The sequence below is a fragment of the Nerophis ophidion genome, linkage group LG01 (assembly GCF_033978795.1).
Source record: "Nerophis ophidion isolate RoL-2023_Sa linkage group LG01, RoL_Noph_v1.0, whole genome shotgun sequence".
Classification (NCBI taxonomy): domain Eukaryota; kingdom Metazoa; phylum Chordata; class Actinopteri; order Syngnathiformes; family Syngnathidae; genus Nerophis; species Nerophis ophidion.
This window is the reverse complement of record NC_084611.1, coordinates 38705814-38726399: the sequence shown is the minus strand read 5'-3', so window position 1 is coordinate 38726399 and position 20586 is coordinate 38705814. Positions and strand designations below refer to the sequence as shown.

At 40.0% G+C, this 20586-nt stretch overlaps 1 protein-coding gene across 4 annotated transcripts in view; it reads left to right on the top strand.

Annotated features, from left to right (window-relative positions):
• The window catches only part of LOC133553829 (kinesin-like protein KIF24), a 36344-nt gene extending 17396 nt beyond the window's left edge, over window positions 1-18948 (top strand). For 2 of the 4 annotated variants that reach the window (XM_061902194.1, XM_061902191.1), the window contains exons 6-14: window positions 540-752; window positions 830-917; window positions 2596-2717; window positions 2805-2910; window positions 4187-4258; window positions 4344-4453; window positions 11516-12940; window positions 16782-16875; window positions 18555-18948. In XM_061902194.1, the coding sequence (XP_061758178.1) occupies window positions 540-752; window positions 830-917; window positions 2596-2717; window positions 2805-2910; window positions 4187-4258; window positions 4344-4453; window positions 11516-12940; window positions 16782-16875; window positions 18555-18713 (2389 nt within the window). In that variant the 3' untranslated portion in view covers window positions 18714-18948. The remainder of the gene's footprint in view (window positions 1-539; window positions 753-829; window positions 918-2595; window positions 2718-2804; window positions 2911-4186; window positions 4259-4343; window positions 4454-11515; window positions 12941-16781; window positions 16876-18554) is intronic. The other 2 variants (XM_061902190.1, XM_061902199.1) reach the window with 1 other exon arrangement.
• The last annotated feature ends 1638 nt before the right edge of the window (window positions 18949-20586 follow it).

The window sequence follows — 20586 nt, the reverse complement described above, 5'->3', positions numbered from 1 at the left end:
ACAACTAGCAATCTTTTGGATTGCCAGCTTGCATAGATACAAAAATACCACTTTAGCACAATATAGAATAATTTATATCAATGACCCTTAAGCATAAATTTATGATGATAATATATACATAATTATTCTAACATTTCTAAAACCTTAATTCTAGCCTGATTTAGCCATTCCTTTACCACTTTTGATGTGTGTTTGGGGTCATTGTCCTGTTGGAACACCCAACTGCGCCAACCTCCGGATTTTAGGCTGTCCTGAAGAATTTGGAGGTAATCCTCCTTTTTCATTGTCATTTACTCTCTGTAAATTACCAGTCCCATTGGCAGCAAAACAGTCCCAGAGCATAATACTACCACCACCATGCTTGACGGCAGGAATGGTGTTCCTGGGATTAAAGGCCTCACCTTTTCTCTTCCAAACATATTGCTGACTTTTGTGGCGAAACAGCTACATTTTTGTTTCATCCGACCACAGAACCTTCCCCCAGAAGGTCTTATCTTTGTCCATGTGATGTCTTATGTTTGTGTTTTGTGTGCGTGTAGGGGGAAGGCTACCTGTTTTGCCTTTGGGCAGACGGGCGCGGGTAAGACTCACACCATGATGGGTTCTTCTCCCAATGAGCCGGGCTTGTACTTCCTGGCGGCCCAGGACATCTTTGCTCACCTGTTGGCCACGCACAGCCCCCTGCTGGTATACGTCAGCTTCTGTGAGATCTACTGTCGTCAGCTCTATGACCTGTTGAACAACAGGAAAAGGTTTTTGTGTTGCTTTAAAATGGTTTCAATGGCACCTCCATGCTATGTGCCATCTTATTCTTTTTGCTTTTACACAGATTGTTTGTGAGGGAAGATGGTCACAACGTGGTTCACATTGCAGGACTTTGTGATGTCAGAGTAGACACCGTCAACTCACTGATGAAGGTTTGGCAACATATGGAATTTCTTCTGGCCTTTTTTTCCCCACTTTACCAACAAGGAACGGGTCCACAGGGGCATCAATCAATCAATCAATGTTTATTTATATAGCCCTAAGTCACAAGTGTCTCAAAAGGGCTGCACAAGCCACAACGACATCCTCGGTGCAGATCCCAAATCAGGGCAAGGATAAACTCAACACAGTGGGATGACAATGAGAAACCTTGGAGAGGACCGCATATGTGGGTGACATCTCTAGGGGAGACCGGTGCAATGGATGTCGAGTGGGTCTAGCACAAGGGACGGCAATCCAAAATGTTGAACGAGCCATATTGAACCAAAAATACAAAAATCAAATCTGTTTGGAGCCGCAAAAAACTAAACACCTTATATGAGTGTTATAATGAAGTCAACACATCATGTAAGGGTCTATTTTAGCTATATGAGCCTACTATCAAAATTACTATTGTCGCAGGCTGACGCAAATGTTCGTTGACAGAAATGTTGAAATTCAATATTTATTCTACACATTTTTTACAAAATTGGAGAACATTAGTAAAAGGGGGCAGTTACTGGCTTAGAATGGCCAAAGTTATTACAAAGATGTTTGTTTCCAAGTGAAAGGAAACAGCAGGCTGTCTTCTAATGGATTTATTACAATCTTTGCAAGCTGTGTAACGTTTGCTGTGGTCTATAACTGCACAACTGTCAAAAATACAGCCAATATTACACACAGATAATGTGTCATGAGATGTGCAAATATAAATTAAATACAGAAAAGACATACGTAAAATAAATTTAGAGCTAAAATATGCCTACAAACAAGGCATAATGATGCCAGCCTAAATAGCATGTTAGCATCGAGTAACTTTCACTGACCATATATGCCTAATTAGCACTCCAACAAGTCAATAACGTCAACAAAGATCATTATTGTGCATTCACGCACAGCATAAAAAGTTTGGTGGACAAAATGAGACAAAGAAGGGGTGACATAAAACACGTCTTACTGTGGCAGCGTCAGAGAAAGTTGTACGTAAATAAACTGCGGTGAGTTCAAGGACTGCCGTTATTAGTAGGACAAAACAACACTTGACAAATGCTCTCATTAGTGAAGTATGTTTGATAAAAAACAGTGGGATTTCTAACAATTAAGACGGTTTGTGTCATGTTTGTCGTCCAGGAAGCATAATAAAAGAAAAAAATGTTTTTTTCCCCATATTTTTACATTTTCATACATTTTTGAAAAAGCTCCAGGGAGCCACTAGGGCAGTGCTAAAGAGCCGCATGTGGCTCGAGAGCCACCCCTGGGGTTGCTGACCCCTGGGCTAGAGTATACAAATGAGTTTTAAGATGGGACTTTAAATGCTTCTGCTGTCCATTAGCAACAAGCTTTTTACTTCAAGTTGTCAGGAAAATCGCAACTTATTTTCTTTTCATTTTCAAACAAAGTTTGGCTTGCATTTTTAACGTAGGAAAGGTGTTTCTTTAATAAAGTGTATTTGTTTCTCTCAGAAAGTGGAGCAAACAATTGAGGGCATGATTGATTTTCCTCAAATTTCATGCTCATAAAGAGGCTTAAGTGACACATTAATGTTTGTATGTTATTAAAAAGGCACTTTTTAAGACTAGGGTTAGAACCTCTAAATACTTGCAACAATCTGCCTGTCTGTTGGGGTTAAAGGTGATGTCACAGGGTTTAGCGGCACGCACCAAGAGGGTCAGTGGGGTGAATCCGCTCTCGTCTCGTTCCCATGCCTTGCTTCAGATCCAGCTCCGATCTGCAAACCAGCAGATAATTGGCAGGTAAAAGACAACATTGTCTGGTTGGGGCTCATAATGTCGAGTATACTTGGAGTTTGCTATTAGTCATATGTTTGTGCCTGTGTGCAGAATGTGGTTCATTGACTTGGCAGGGAGCGAGAGGGCATCAGACACCAAGGCAACAGACTGGCAAACTCGAATGGAGGGAGCGGAAATCAACCAGAGTCTGCTGGCTGTAAGCTACAACAAGCACAAACGCTTAGGACAGGGGTGTTCAAACTTTTTCCACTGAGGGCCGCTGAGATAGGCGCCAGCCCCCCCCCGCGACCCCAAAAGGGAATAAGCGGTAGGAAATGGATGGATGGATGGGCCGCACACGGAAAAATTAAAGCATGCGGGGGCCATTTTGATTTTGAAATCATAACAAAATATATGGATTTTTAAAATGTATTTTACCTTTAGGGGTCCCGGGGACCATAAGGGGTCTCAGTTATTAAAATGTTAAAAATAAGTCAAATATTTATTATTTTTTATTTAACGCTTATAGTAAATCTCTATATCAACTTTAAAAAAAAGTTTTTAAGGCTTTTCCATCCATCCATCCATTTCCTACCGCTTATTCCCTTTCGGGGTCGCGGGTTTTCTGTTGAAAAAAAAGTTTTTATAGTTAAACTGAAATATGCAGTATTTAGTAATTAGAGCCCTAAAAGATCAATAAGGCAGGACACCGTTGATTTGAATTCTTTATTATTTTGAGTAATCACAGTGAAAAGATAAATAAAATACCACTAAATATATTTGGGATACAGGTTAGGTTTTTAATTTTTTTTATTTTCAACACTTACGTTACGAGATGAACTTCAGATATATCTGTCAATTTTACGTTTAAACTATTATTTTGTATGTTTTATGCTATTTTGTCAAAGAAAACTGTTTTTATATGGCAACTACACAACATGTGCAATATTTACCACATAAAACATTTTAAATTGAAATATTTTATCTAATTGGAGCTTTGAAAATAATTCATTATAACATGGATTTTTTTTGTCATTTTTTTTTTTTTGAGCAATGGCAAAAAAATAAATGATTGATTGATTGAAACTTTAATTAGTAGATTGTACAGTACATATTCCGTACAATTGACCACTAAATGGTAACAACCGAATAAGTTTTTCAACTTGTTTAAGTCGGGGTCCACGTTAATCAATTCATGGTAAAGATGGTTTTTATGTGGTAAAATAAAGACAAAAGAAAAAAAACAGCCTGCATGGCAGCTTTGTGTCAACATTGCAACTTTTTCTCATTAGACTTCACCTCATTCTTATTTTTTTAATGTTATTTTTTATTTTTCCAATAGCATTTCCAGACTGTGTGGGGGGCCGGTAAACAATTAGCTGCGGGCTGCAAATGACCCCCGGGCCGCACTTTGGACACCCCTGGCTTAGGCCATTGGGATATCCGATACTCTATTGGCTTTCTTACCGATGTCTGATAATGCCCTCTCTCAGCTTAAAGAATGCATCCGCTCACTCGATCAAGAGCAGCGGCACACACCTTTCAGACAAAGCAAGCTCACGCAGGTACTAAGACTTTTCCTGGATTGTATTGTTTACCTTTTTTGTTGAATCACTAAAAACCCTTGTGGTATTTTTTTTTTTGCCCCAGGTCTTGAAAGACTCATTTGTTGGTAATTCAATGACTTGCATGATTGCCAACATTTCACCCGGTCACATCGCAACAGAGCACACACTTAACACTCTGCGATATGCTGACCGGTAAGTGCAAAGAAAGGGGAATTATTTTGTTTTAAAGTATATTTAACCGTAAAGTCAACTTGATATACTTTAGAGTACCGTATTTTTCGGATTATAAGTTGCTCCGAAGTATAAATCGCACCGGTCAAATGCATAATAAGGAAGAAAAAAACAAATATAAGTTGCACTAGAGCAGTGGTCTGCGATGAGGTGGCGACTTGTCCAGGGTGTACCCCGCCTTCCGCCCGACTGTAGCTGAGATAGGCGCCAGCGCCCCCCGCGACCCCAAAAGGGAATAAGCGGTAGAAAATGGATGGATGGATGGATAGAGCAGTGGTTCTCAAATGGGGGTATGCGTACCCCTGGGGGTACTTGAAGGTATGCCAAGGGGTACGTGAGATTTTTTAAAAATAGCAACAAGTCAAAAATCATTTATAAATATATTTATTGAATAATACTTCAAGAAAATATGAATGTAAGTTCATAAACTGACAAAAAAATACAATAATGCAATATTCAGTGTTGACAGCTAGATTTTTTTGTGGACATGTTCCATAAATATTGATGTTATATATTTCTTTTTTTGTGAAGAAATGTTTAGAATTAAGTTCATGAATCCAGATGGATCTCTGTTACAATCCCCAAAGAGGGCACTTTAAGTTGATGATTACCTCTATATGTAGAAATCTTTATATATAGTTGAATCACTTGTTTATTTTTCAACAAGTTTTTAGTTATTTGTATATCTTTTTTTTCCCAAATAGTTCAAGAAAGACCACTACAAATGAGCAATATTTTGCACTGTTATACAATTTAATAAATCAGAAACTGATGACAATTTGCTGTATTTTACTTTATCTCTTTTTTTCAAGCAAAAATGCTTTGCTCTGATTAGGGGGTACTTGATTTTAAAAAATGTTCACAGGGGGTACATCACTGAAAAAAGGTTGAGAACCACTGCACTAGAGTATAAGTCACATTTTGGGGGGAAATTTATTACATAAAATCCAACACCAAGAATAGACATTTGAAAGGCAATTTAAAATAAATAAAGAATAGTGAACAGGCTGATTGAGTGTACATTATATGACGCATAAATAACCAACTGAGAACATGCCTGGTATGTTAAGGTAACATATTATGGTAAGAGTCATTCAAATAACTATAACATGTAGTTACAAGGGCAAGCACGGTGGAAGAGGGGTTAATGCGTCTGCAACACAATACGAAGGTCCTGAGTGTTCCTGGGTTCAATCCCGGGCTCGGGATCTTTCTGTGTGGAGTTTGCATGTCCTCCCCGTGACTGCGTGGATTCCCTCCGGGTACTCCGGCTTCCTCCCACTTCCAAAAACATGCACCTGGGGATAGGTTGATTGGCAACACTAAAATGGTCCCTAGTGTGTGAATGTGAGTGCAAATGTTGTCTGTCTATCTGTGTTGGCCCTGCGATGAAGTGGCGACTTGTCCAATTCTAGCTGAGATAGGCACCAGCGCCTCCCGCAACCCCAAAGGGAATAAGCGGTAGAAAATGGATGGATGGGATGTAGTTACAAGTTTCTTAGTTACTCCAAACTTTCTTTCTGCTGCCCGATTGCCGTTTTTGATTGATTGATTGATTGATTGATTGAAACTTTTATTAGTACAGTATTTTTCGGACTATAAGTCGCAGTTTTTTTCATGGTTTGGCCGGGTGCGACTTATACTCAGGAGCGATTTATGTGTCATATTATTAACACATTACCGTAAAATATCAAATATTAATATTTAGCTCATTCACATAAGAGATTCGGAGTGACAGATTATTTGGTAAACATATAGCATGTTCTATATGTTATACTTTTACCATAATATGTTACGTTAACATACCAGGCACCTTCTCAGTTGGTTATTTATGCGTCACATAACGTACACTTATTCAGCCTGTTCACAATTCTTTATTTATTTAGAATTTTCTTTCAAATGTCTCTTCTTGGTGTTGGGTTTTATCAAATAAATTTCTCCAAAAAAGATACCCCAGTGCGACTTATGTTTTTTCGACTTATGTTTTTTTCCTTCTTTATTATGCATTTTCGGCAGGTGCGACTTATACTCCGGTGCGACTCGTACTCCGAAAAATATGGTAGCTTGCACAGTACAGTACATATTCCATACAATTGATCACTAAATGGTAACACCCGAATAGGTTTTTTAACTTGTTTAAGTCGGGGTCCACGTTAATCAATTCATGGTACAAATATTTACTATCAGCATAATACAGTCATCACACAAGTTAATCATCAGAGTATATACATTGAATTATTTACAATATATACAATTTCTGCTGCATATTTGACTTCTTCCAGCTTGTAACCTGCGGTATATGATTTCCTTTTCGGCGCCATTTTTGTCCAGCCCTTCTCAGTTTTTATAAGTTACCGCCAATGTCGAAATGATCAATTTTCGTAGGTACGGAAGCAGCAGGTAGCATCTTTTTTTTTCACAATGCACTTCTGCCATGACCCGCCCCCACTAAATGTTTATTGGTTGACGTGTGTGTGTGACGATTGCTGATACACGCCTAGTCTCTTACGTGATTGAGATAAATAATATTTGATATTTTACAGTAATGTGTTAATAATTTTCACACATAAGTCACACCCAAACTATGAAATAAACTGCGACTTTTAATTAAAAAAAATACGGTAGTCATTACGGTAGTCAGTGTTCAGTTTGTATAGCAGTAAAGATTTACTATCCAGTAAAAAAAAATGAGACAATGAACACCTCACAGTGAACATGCCCAAATTGTGTGTAAATACATTATCTAATGTGAGCACCATTGTTATCTGGGGTTTTGCGAGAAGAAGCCCACATTTCCCATGAGGACTAGCACACATGGTAGGATAGGATAGGATAGGATAGGTCTTTATTGTCATTGCACAAGTACAACAAATTTTTGTTTTCAGCCGTTCAAGATTAGACAGTGTACAGGGTTACAGAACTGGAACACTGATAGGTCGCCACAATGCAGCCCGTAAAAGATGGGGGAAAAGGTAAAACGCTGTGGAAGGATGAATAAAAAAATACAATCTAGACTGGGCTCCTAAGGGTGCCCAGTCTGGAGTGGGGAAAAAAACTCCATAGCAAAGCACGTATACATATTACAACATAGATCTCAAGATATCTGGACACGGAGGGAAAAGAGTGCAGGGTATGGGGGTAGGCTGCAGGCGCTGACCATCTTTTCATCACCCCTATGGGATTTACGTCGAGGATTGGGGTGGTGGGGTATGTATGTGTGTGGCGTATATTTTTGTGGATGCATGTTAATGTGTAAGCCTGCAGTGTGTCTCTGTTCCGCGGCCTTGATGTCGTGCAGGCGCTAGTCCAAAGTCTTGAACAACAAGTGCGTGTCCATGAGAGACAAGAAGGGAGTTGGTTGTGTCTTCGCTGCACTGTCCTTCGGGAGAGTTTCGGAGCCAGGGAAACAATCCAAGTTAGGATTTTTTTTTATACAAGTGAAAACTAAATTTGCTTTTTACTCTAAATTGTGTATGACTGGTCTTCAAACCTGTGGGGCAGACAGTACGATGTGATCCAAAATCACAATAGTGTCCACAGTTCTTCCCGCATCCTCCAGTCATTTGTGGCAGCTTTGGGGTACTTTGAAGACTGCCAGCAACTTCCAATTTGTCGACAAACCATAGCAACGGTTACTCCAATCAGCAGATGTCCTGTTGTCATAATTCCGAATAGGTGGATATCTTCACGTCCTCGACAGAACAGGGTCTCCAGGCACGCGGCACTCTTTCTTCTCCCAAGAGTTTGTCGTGGCAGGTTCCCCTAAACCAGGGGTCTCAAACTCAATTTACCTGGGGGCCACTGGATGCAGAAACTGGGTGAGGCTGGGCATGCACTTTTTAATGAATTCACCTTCCTTGAATGGCTTTCCTGCCCTAGCAACATACTTGCCAACACTCGCGATCCTTCCGGGAAATACCCGAATACCAGTGAATATCATGCAGTGCCACTCCCGACAATCTCCCGGGGCAACCACCCGATTTTCACCCAGACAATAATATTAAAGGCATGCTGTGATGGCACTGCGCTTAGCATCCTCTGCAAGTTGCCGTCCCGTCTGCTTTTTCACAATACAAACAGTGTGATGGTCTAGTCACACATTGCATGGGGCTTCTGTAGACCCACAGAAGTAACTGCAAGACATACTTGATCAACAGCCATACAGGTCACACTGAGGGTGGTCGTATAAACAACTTTATCACTGTTACAAATATGCACCACACTGTGAATCCACACCAAACAAGATTGACAAACACATTTTGGGAGAACATCCTCACCGTAACACAACATAAACACAACAGAACAAATACCCAGAATCCAATGCAGGCCTAACTCTTCCGGGCTACAATAGGGGGCGGGGTTGGGGTTTTGGAGATGTATATTGTAGCCCGGAAGAGTTAGGGCTGCATTGGATTCCGGGTATTTGTTCTGTTGTGTTACGGTGCGGATGTTCTCCCAAAATGTGTTTGTCATTCTTGTTTGATGTGGGTTCAGAGTGTGGTGCATATTTGTAACAGTGTTAAACTTGTTTATACAGCCACCCTCAGTGTGACCTGTGTGGCTGTTGATCAACTATATCTTACAGTCGCTTGCTGGTTAACAGAAGACACATACAACATGCGTCTGGCACACTGTTTGAATAATTAATAGAGGACGCTAATGGCAGTTCCTCCATGGTGCCCCCTAAATATTGCTGTTAGAGTGAAATTCTAGAAAATGATTACCTTGTCTGGAAGGGCACTGAAAATTGTGAGTCTCCCGGGATGTACAAGAATGAAGCTGAAAAGCGCCATTCATATAAGACTTGCGGGCCGCACCAACATTAAATTTTCATGTTTGAGACCCCCTGCCCTAAACCAATTTTGTTGAGGCCAGTTAAATAGTTCCAATGTTGATTTGGAGAGCAGTGCAAAAAGAGGCAACCAAAAAGTTAAGACAAGACAAAGGCAAGCAGGAGAGATAAGGGAGAGGAAAGGGGATCGTCCACCCTCGATGAGTGCCAGAGAGAAAGGTGATATAGTGTCAAACTGACATGATGTCCTCTGTAATATTGGCACAAATATTAGGTCTCTAATGGCTATGCTGATGTTAAATAGCAGACACTATCAATAAATGAGCTTGGATTGTGCTATTAACATGACACAACTACCAAGAATGTATGTATGTATCGGATGCAGGTCCGAAGCAAAGAAAGAAGGAAAGGAAGTAGTGTGGAACTATCACGCTGGTGGCTATTTATTGCTGCCACTCAAATTTCCGATCGCTAACATTAGCATTATAATTTTGATTTGAGCATCGAGAAATATAATCTTAGAGAAAAATATAATTTAAAGCATTCGTAAGCACATACAACACTTAAGACCTTCAGTATATCAGTATGTGGAATTAAATTGTGGAATGGATTAAGCAAAAAAATCGAAAAGTGTACTAATATAATCCACTTCAAGAAGCTCTTCAAACTTAAGTGTTTAAAAAGTACAAAGAAGAAGAACCATGATAAACATTCTGAATGTATTTCATCCATCCATTGACTTTCTAGATAATCTTATTTTATTTTATATAGCCCTAAATCACAAGTGTCTCAATGGGCTGCACAAGCCACAACGACATCCTCGGTTCAGGATATATATATATACACCGTATTTTTCGGAGTATAAGTCGCAGCGGCCAAAAATGCACAATAAAGAAGGAAAAAAACATATATACCTCGCACTGGAGTATAAGTCGCATTTTGGGGGAAAATTTATTTTATAAAATCCTATACCAAGAATAGACATTTGAAAGGCAATTTAAAATGAATAAAGAATAGTGAACAACAGGCTGAATAAGTGTACGTTATGACACATAAATAACCAACTGAGAAGGTGCCTGGTATGTTAACATAACATATTATGGTAAGAGTCATTCAAATAACTATAACATATAGAACATGCTATACGTTTTCCAAACAATCTGTCACTCCTAATCGATAAATCCCATGAAATCTTCTTCCTCGATGTCGCTTCTAAACAACTCTGCCTACGCCAAAGGTACGTCGCTTCCTCTTGTCGTTTTCTGCTGCATATTTCACTACGTCCAGCTTGTAATCTGCAGTACATAATTTCCTTTTCGGTGCCATTTTTGTTCAGCCCTTCTTAGTTTTTAATAAGTTACCGCCAACGTTGAAATTATCCATTTTAATAGCTACGGCAGTAGCACATAGCAGATAGCATCGCATGACCCACAATGCACTTCTGCAATGACCCTTCCCCCGCCACATTATTATTGGTTGACGTGTGTGACGATTGCCGACGTGTGTGTGACGATTGCTGACATTTTCTTCCTCTCTTCCGCGAATGAAATAAATAATATTATTTAATATTTAACGGTAATGTGTTAATAATTTCACACATAAATCGCTCCGGAGTATATGTCGCACCCCCGGCCAAACTATGAAAAAAACTGGGACTTATAGTCCAAAAAATACGGTACAAGGTATGAAATTGTAATGTTTTTCAATCAATCAATAAATGTTTGTTTATGTAGCCCTAAATCACAAGTGTCTCAGAGCGCTGCACAAGCCACAACGACAACCTTGGTTCAGATCCACATTAGGACAAGGAAAAACTCAACCCAGTGGGATGACAATGAGAAACCTTGGAGAGGACCGCAGATGGTTTTTACATCCCTACTGCATTGTTAGTTGTGTTATTGTCTCATACAAAGACAATTTTTTGAAAATTGCATTACCCCTTTAAGGTCGGCAATAAAGTTTAAAAGGAGTTTTGATCTGCTTCTGTATGTATGCTACAGTATAACCGCTGAGCACTTGTTTCAGGTGGCTGAGATCACATTCTTTTAGCACCGAAATGAAGCACCGGTGGCTTACTACCGTTTACTTTGACACCGATGCAAGTACCAAAACCCTACTCTTAAAGTATATCCAAGTTTAGTGGTGATAAGATATGATGTAATAAGAATACTTGCTGAAATGAGAGCGGTGTTAGCTGCTGTACAAGTTAATGATTGCTTTGTGTACCACAGTGTGAAGGAGTTGAGGGGTCAAGGAGGACGAGAAAGCAGAACTGTACCTCTTACCAAATGCAGCCTGTCCAATAGCATCAATGGAGACATCCCGAGAGGAAACAGTCTCCCAAAGAAGCCAAAAATGGGAATACCAAAAGCTATTTTCCCCACCTCAAAGAAGCCCTCAGCATACACGGTCCGCTCTTCCACACCAAAGAGCAGCAGATGTGACGAGGAGCGAACCGCCACGGCCAAACGCTGGGTCGGGCCCGAAAAAGCGAGCCGACTCGTAGGCTCGCAGGAAAAGGGCGACAGTTACAAAAGGGAAGAGAAGCGTGAATATAGAAGAAGGCAAGAGAAGCAAGTTGAGACTGAAGGTGATGATGTGTTGGGCAAGAGGGATGAAGACATGCAGCACCACCTGCGCGAGTATCACCAGCAACTGCAGAAGTTTGTGCCATTCGCCATCACCCCGTCTGCCTCCAGCCGACAGTCGCTCTCGTCTCAAGCTTCATCCTCTCTCTCGTGTTCGGACCAAATGTATTCCAGTTCGAAGGACACCTCCAGTGTGAACGACAGCGGGATTGGAAGCTATGGTGCGCCGTCGCCTTTTAACAACGGGAAGGACGACGCCCTTGAAAACGATGGGGTTCCAAGGGAACAGTTGAGGTGGGCTCAGGTGGTAACAACAGAGCTAGAAGAGGCCCACATGGCGGCTGATGTCGCCCTGGCGTCCTTCAGCTCCGCAGAGATAGGCGAGGACTCTTTGGAAATGGATCCCTCGCTGGATGGCTTGTGGACTGACAGTCTAGCGTCAGCCCACTGCGTCCACAAGCCCGACGTCTTTGGCGCCCCTCTTGTTGACCGCCAGTCTGTAGCCCACGCCACTTGTCAACCAAACAGCGAGAAGCCAAAAAACCTACCTCGATTTGTAGCAAAATCTCAGTTGGTGTCGTACAGAATGAGTGGGGAGACCAGTTCAAGAGACTCTCAGACACCAAGAACAGCCAGAATGTCTCAGGAAGATACTTGTGAGGATTCAACCACCAGTCAACGAGACCATGCCAGTAACTATCTCAGTTTTCTTGAGAGGAAGACAGATCATATCACACATGCAACATATAAAGACGCTGAATGTTGTCCGGTAATAAAGAACCCCTGGGATCCTACTTCTGACACCAAGCTAGCCACTAATTTCCCAGAGCAGCCTGAAACCCCAGCTAACAATACAGAACAGAACATCCCTTGCAAACCCACTCACTCAAAGTCATTGACAAAGACACTTTGTCCCGCAAACCCTGCGGCAGACCAACTTCAACTATTTTCGGGCCACAACTCTACAGTCCAAACTGAAAGTCCTGGAGAGTTACTTCATAAAGAGACAACCATCAACCAGGAGTTACAACTGAAAATGGGCTCTGTTGGCCACATGGATCATGACAAGTAAGTACTGCTTTTGTTTTAAAGAGGAACTTTGGAAAATTTTGCGCATCGTGCACAATACTTGTGTGAGACATTAATCTTCTCAATGGTGAAAACTGCTCATAAGAGGCGGCTAACCTTGCATGCATGGGGTTACCTATGAAACCCCCTAAAAACAACAACACTGTTTTATATACAAACACTGTTTCCATATAAGTTGGGAAATTGTGTTAGATGTAAATATAAACAGAATACAATGATTTGAAAATTATTTTCAACCCATATTCAATTGAATGCACTACAAAGACAAGATATTTAATGTTCAAACTCATAAACTTTATTTTTCTTTGCAAATAATAATTAACTTAGAATTTCATGGCTGCAACATGTGCCAAAGTAGTTGGGAAAGGGCATGTTCACCAATGTGTTACATCACCTTTTTTTTTAACAACACTCAATAAGTGTTTGGGAACTGAGGAAACAAATTGTTGAAGCTTTGAAAGTGGAATTCTTTCCCATTCTTGTTTTGTAGAGCTTCATTCGTTCAACTGTCGTTTTTTAAGGTTCATAAGGCGCCACACATTTTCGATGGGAGACCAGGTCTGGACTGCAGGCGGGCCAGAAAAGTATCCGCACTCTTTTTTTACGAAGCCATGCTGTTGTAACACGTGCTGAATGTGGCTTGGTATTGTCTTGCTGAAATAAGCAGGAGTCTCCATGAAAAAGACGGCGCTTAGATGGCAGCATATGTTGTTCCAAAACCTGTATGTACCTTTCAGCATTAATGGTGCCTTCACAGATGTGTAAGTTACCCATGCCTTGGGCACTATTGCACCCCCATACCATCACAGATGCTGGATTTTGAACTTTGCGTCGATAACAGTCTGGATGGTTCGCTTCCCCTTTGGTCCGGATGAAACGATGTCGAATATTTCCAAAAACAAACAAATTGAAATGTGGACTTGTCAGACCACAGAACACTTTTCCACTTTGCATCAGTCCATCTTAGATGATCTCGGGCCCAGAGTAGCCGGCGGCATTTCTGGATGTTGTTTATAAATGGCTTTCGCTTTGCATAGTAGCGCTTTAACTTGCACTTACAGATGTAGCGACAAACTGTATTTAGTGACAGTGGTTTTCTGAAGTGTTCCTGAGCCCATCTGGTGATGTCCTTTAGAGATATATGTCGGTTTTTGATACAGTGCCGTCTGAGGGATCGAAGGTCACGGTCATTCAGTGTTGGTTTCCGGCAATGCTGCTTACGTGGAGTGATTTCTCCAGATTTTCAGAACCTTTTGATGATATTATGGACCGTAGATGTTGAAATCCCAAATTTTTTTGCAATTGCACTTTGAGAAACGTGTTCTTAAACTACGCAGTTGTGGACAAAGGGGTGTACCTCACCCCATCCTTTCTTGTCAAAGACTGAGCATTTTTTGGGAAGCTGTTTTTATACCCAATCATGGCACCCACCTGTTTCCAATTAGCCTGCACACCTGTGGGATGTTCCAACTAAGTGTTGAGCATTCCTCAACTTTATCAGTATTTATTGCCACCTTTCCCAACTTCTTTGTCACGTGTTGCTGGCATCAAATTCTAAAGAAAATTATTACTTGGAAAAAAAAAAAAAAGTTTATCGGATTGAACAACAAATATGTTGTCTTTGTAGCATATTCAACTGAATATGGGTTGAAAATGATTTGCAAATCATTGTATTCCGTTTATATTTATATCTAGCACAAATTTACCAACTCATATGGAAACGGGGTTTGTACATGCTATAAGTACATGTAATCTATTAACAGACACATTTATGATAACAGGAAATATTTACTGTATTTTGGTCATTTTAAGCTTTACCGAAACGTCTTTCCTGGGGGCATTGATAGAGCAATGAACGTTACCGTTACTATGCACTAAATCTTTCAAATTACATAAAACACCAACTTACCATGTCTGCTTAGATGGATACCGGCTGATGGAATGTTGTATCTTTCAGCATTTGTGCTCTCCTTAACTTGGTATTCGCTGGCGGTTGGAGGAGCAAGGTGTTTCACATTATCACGTTTCATCAAACATATAATAACGTTGTTGCCCTAGGGGAAACTGGGTAACACGTGGCACACTGACAAAGCTTAACCTATTGTTACTATAACAATCTACAAGGTTAATATAGGTTGCTTCTCTTTCCTTCCCTCCATTTTTCGGTATTTATTTTTTTATCTTTAGTTACCAATATGTATATGTATTGTTGCATTTGAACAACTGTATTGTTGATAATAGAGGTAAATTATTGGTATTATTTAGATATTCATTATCAATAGCGCTATTTCTATTGGTATTTGTAATGCTCCATTTGTAGTGTAAAAGTGCTCATCGTCCTTTCTGTGTTATTTATTTTGCTAACTGCTTCTTTGCTATCACTTTTACCATCATATTTGTACATATTGTATGTGCTGATGTTCTTCTATTTTTGATGTTGTTTTTATTGTTGTGTTTGCGGTTGTTGTTTTTGTCTCTGTCTAATCCCCCTCTTGTCACCACAATTTCTCCATCTTGCTTCCTTTTTTTCCTCTTTCCATCCCCTCCTGCTGCGGCCCGGCTGCACCAAATGATAATATAAATACATTTAATAAAGTCAAATACAAATAAGGCAACGAGAAGTATCCTACACTTCTCTTTTTTAAAGTATATCTGAACAGCCGACACGAGCATCAACATCAACTATAAGATTTGCCTGAGAAGCTAGACAGGACAAAAAGAAGCTCTTTAAAGAAACAGTGTCACAATAGCGTTAATATTGTCATGTCTTTGTGATCATGTTCTGTTTATTTATGTTCTGTTTTGTTTTTTACTCCATTAGTTCCTGTTTTTGTGCACCCTGGTTTGTTTTAGTTTCTATGACAACCATTAGTTTCACCTGGCTCATTTGTTTGGACTCATGCACTTGTCAATAATCACAGCACTATTTAAGCCTGTAGTTACCAGCCAGTCAGCCTGGCGACATCACCCTTTACACACCCTTGTTACCCATGCTGATGATCCATACTCACGTAAGTTTTCGTTATTCATGCCATAGTTTGCAAGTTTTGTTGTATGTCCATAGCTTACGTTATAGTAATGGGTTTTCTTTTCATAGCCAAGTTTTGTACCTCCGCTGAGAGCGCCTTTCGTTTGTTCCTGTGTTAAGTTAGTTCCCCGCCTTGTGCGCGCCCTTTTGTTTGGTACTTTTTGAGTGATTAATCGAAAGATGTCAGTACCTTCACGCCATATCCGGTCAAGTCGATTTGCACCACGGGAAAACAAACCACACCATAGTCCAAGTCTTGACAAATATGCAGGTCACTGCATGTAAATGGAGCATTGTTGGCGGCTGTTGGATGTTTTTAGACGGCTACGCGCAGTAAATGAATGGCTTTATTACCTGCATTGGTAGCCGCCTCGTACGAGCAGTTTTTCACTAATATCAAAAGGTGCAGTTCCCTTTAAAATGCAATTATTTGTCCCACAAGCGTCCACCGCCATAGAATCATAATGACTGCACCTGTTTCTATCCACCGTGAACCAGAACGCAACCTGATAACTAACAAACACAAAGCCCAACAACCCCAATGCTTCAATTTTTTTTTTTTACTTTTATAATAGATTATAATTTTTGAGCACAACTGTACCTTGAATGCAACATTTTCCTGCCCTGTTTGTCTCTCCTCCACACTGATAACTAACAAACACAAAGACCAACAACCACAATGCTTCAATTTTTTTTCACTTTCATAATAATAGACTTCTCATTTTGTAGCAACAACTGTACCTTGAATGCAACATTTTCCTGCCCTGTTCATCTCTCCTCCACACTTTTAAGATGGCGTATCATTCAGGCCCACTGGGAGAAGCTCCATGAGATGGAGCCTATGCTGCGCGAGGAGCAGACCCTTCTCTGCAAGCAACCCCACATGGTCAGAGGAAAATCATCGGTGGGGGGTGGCAATTTCGTGTGAAAAATTGTACATTAATAATGACAGGGCGCTTCATATCTGAAATGAAGTAAAGTGAATAATATTTAAGTAGCGCTTTTACATAGTGAAACCCAATATCTAAGTTCCATTTAAACCAGTGTGGGCGGCACTGGGAGCAGGTGGGTAAAGTGTCCTGCCCAAGGACACAATGGCAGTGACTAGGATGGCGGAAGTGGGGGGGATCGAACCCGGAACCCTCAAGTTGCTGGCACGGCCACTCTTTTAACCGAGCTAATCATCACAGTTGATTAAAGTCATAAGAAACTCTTTTTCCTTGAGCAAATCTCTGGAAACTTTTGTTAACATCTTAATATAATCAACATCCTCTTCATTACATTTCAGCTGGTAAAAAATGTTTTTTCCATAAAAAAGAAATGACGCAGTGGATGCTATTTTGTTTTGTAAAAGGCAGTCCAGTCGTGGCAAAGGCATTATGTATATGCTTAACCAACTAAACAAAAAAAACAAAAATGAGTGAAAACTTATTCCTGCTGTGTCACTAATATTAGCAAACGTTCCTCCTCACAGCACATAAGGTTAGTTAATGCACTGTTCTTGTAAAGCAAATCACGCGTGGCAGGAAGTTTTGCTAAATAATGTTAAGTTGGTTATTTTGCACAAAAAATGTATTTGTTTTAGTCCAAAATGTGTAGTTCTATATCATAACTTTTAGAGATGTCCGATAATATCGGCCGAAAAATGCTTTAAAATGTAATATCGGAAATTATCTGTATCGGTTTCAAAAAGTAAAATGTATGACTTTTTAAAACGCCGCGACACGGATGTAGGGAGTAGTACAGAGCGCCAATAAACCTTGAAGGCACTTGCCCAATCACATATCTACTGCTTTTCACGCACACAAGTGAATGCAAAGTATACTTGGTCAACAGCCATACAGGTCACACTGAGAGTGGCTGTATAAACAACTATAACACTGTTACATATATGCGCCACACTGTGAACCCACACCAAACAAGAATGACAAACACATTTCGGGAGAACATCCGCACCGTTACACAACATAAACACAACAGAACAAATACCCAGAATCCCTTGCAGCACTAACTCTTCCGGGACGCTACAATATACACCCGCGCTACCCCGCCGCCCACCCAACTCCGCCCACCTCAACCTCCTCATGCTCTCTCGGAGAGCATGTCCCAAATTCCAAGCTGCTGTTTTGAGATGGTAAAAAAAATAATGCACTTAGTGACTTCATTAATAAATATGGCAGTGCCATGTTGGCATTTTTTTTTCAAAACTTGAGTTGATTTATTTTGGAAAACCTTGTTACATTGTTTAATGCATCCAGCGGGGCATCACAACAAAATTAGGCAGAAATAATGTGGTCATTCCACATATATCGGTATCGGTTGATATCGGAATCAGTAATTAAGAGTTGGACAATATCGGATATCGGCAAAAAAGCCATTATCGGACATCTCTAATAACATTATTTTAATTAAATTCTAGTTCAAGTCCTAGTCCACTAAATGTGTGAAAACATGTTGTAATGGGTGGGGGCCCTCCAAATAAAATGTTGGTTAGGGCCTCAATTGAGCCTGATTCAGCCCTGACGAGTATAATCAAGTTTGAGTTAACTCACTGCTCTTCCGCAGGAATTTGGGGATTACATGGAAAAGCTGGAGGAGATCATGGAGCGGAATGCCCGCTGTTTGCACAGCATGAGAGCCAAGATGCGCTTGTATCGTATGAGCAGTTCCGTTAGTTCCGTTAGTGAGCTTCAGCACACACAACAGAGTAAACCCGTCGCTTGAATAAACCAAGCTCATAGAAAAGGATGTAATGTACTGAACGTGTACATTTGTTTTTTAATGTCCCTGCTTTCAAAGTACAAACCCCCTGATCGACTGCCGATGCCGCTGCAACTCAGGGATTAATATGTGATAAGATGTGTACATGGCGGACTGCTTAGCAGTGTAGTTCAAATGTATTGTGATATTTATTTTGTTATTTATCTACAAATAAATCTATATGATTACATTTCAGTGTGTTTTTGTACACAGAGATTTGTGAAAATTAATGCCATATAGCCGGGGACCCCACATTTTTTGACTTGGGGGGGGCCGCATTTGGTGAAAAAAATTTGGCCCAGGGCTGTGTGTGTGCGCACATATATGTGTGTGTGTGTGTATATATATATATAAACTATATATGTGTGTATGTATATATATATGTGTCTATATAAATATCTGTATATATGTATATGTGTATATATACACATATATATGTGTATATGTAAATATATATCTATATATAACATATAAATACATATACGCCCGTATATATATATATATATATATATATATATATATATATGTGTGTGTTTATATTACTCTCTATATTAGTCTACTTCCTCAGGAGGCTAGGATCCTTCAACGTCTGTACAAACAAGAAGTTCTACGAGTCGGTGGCGGGCGCCTTGTACGCTGGGGCAGCGGGCTGAGAGTGAGGGACGCAAACAGACTGGACAAGCTGGTAAAGAAGGCCAGTCACGTGAGTGTGGAGCTGGACTCTCTGGCGGTGGTGTCAGAGAGAAGTCTAGCAAAACTCGCCATTATGGACAACACCTCCCACCCACTACACTCAGACCTTGCGTAGAGAATGAGCACGTTCAGTGGAAGGCTCAGACTCCCAAAATGCAACACCGAATGACACAGGAGGTCCATACCGACAGCCATCAGACTGTATAATCCATACCGGTATGTCCTTGACTGCATTTAAATGTAGAATATATGTAGAATATATTTATATTATTCATATATAAATAATATATGTTATATATTATTTATTATTATTATTATTATTGTCTCTTGTGAGCGAACTGGTGCTGAATTTCCCCCTTGGATCAATAAAGTACTTTCTATTCTATTCTATATGTGTAAATATATATAAATACATATATACATTTATATATATGTGTATGTGTATATACATATATATATATGTGCGTGTGTATATATACTGTATATATGTGTGTATATATATAATGTGTGTGTATATATGTATATATTCCGAGCGCGATGATGTCACGTTATCGATGGAAATATGCATTTTTAGACAATATAATTTACCTGAGTGGCAAGGAGACACCGAGAGTAACACGCGGTAGAAAATGGATGGTGGGAATAGAAAGTACAGATTTTAAAAAACAATAATTAAACATTTAATTTTTTTCAACTTGGGACTTGCGTAGTTTGGGGACCCCTGCCATAATATATAAACATTTAAGTTATGTTATTACATTAAGTACATTATCGATCAGTATAATTTTGTAGTATATGAATAATTTATGAGTACAACCTCATGCAATTTGTGAAACTAAATGTCACAAGTTGGGTTGTTTTTACCACAATTGGAGATTACTTTTTTATTTTTACATATGGACAAAATAACTTAACTTTGTCCCAACTTATGTAATGCAATTTGTGAAACTCTTCAAATCAATCTGTTGTAATTGTACAAATCCTTTTTTATCCATTCACCCATCCATTTTTTACTGCTTATCTCTTTCGGAGTCGCGGGGGTTGCTGGAGCCTATCTCAGCTACAATCGGGCGGAAGGCAGGATAGACGCTGGACAAGTCGCCACCCCATCACAGGGCCAACACAGATAGACAACATTCACATT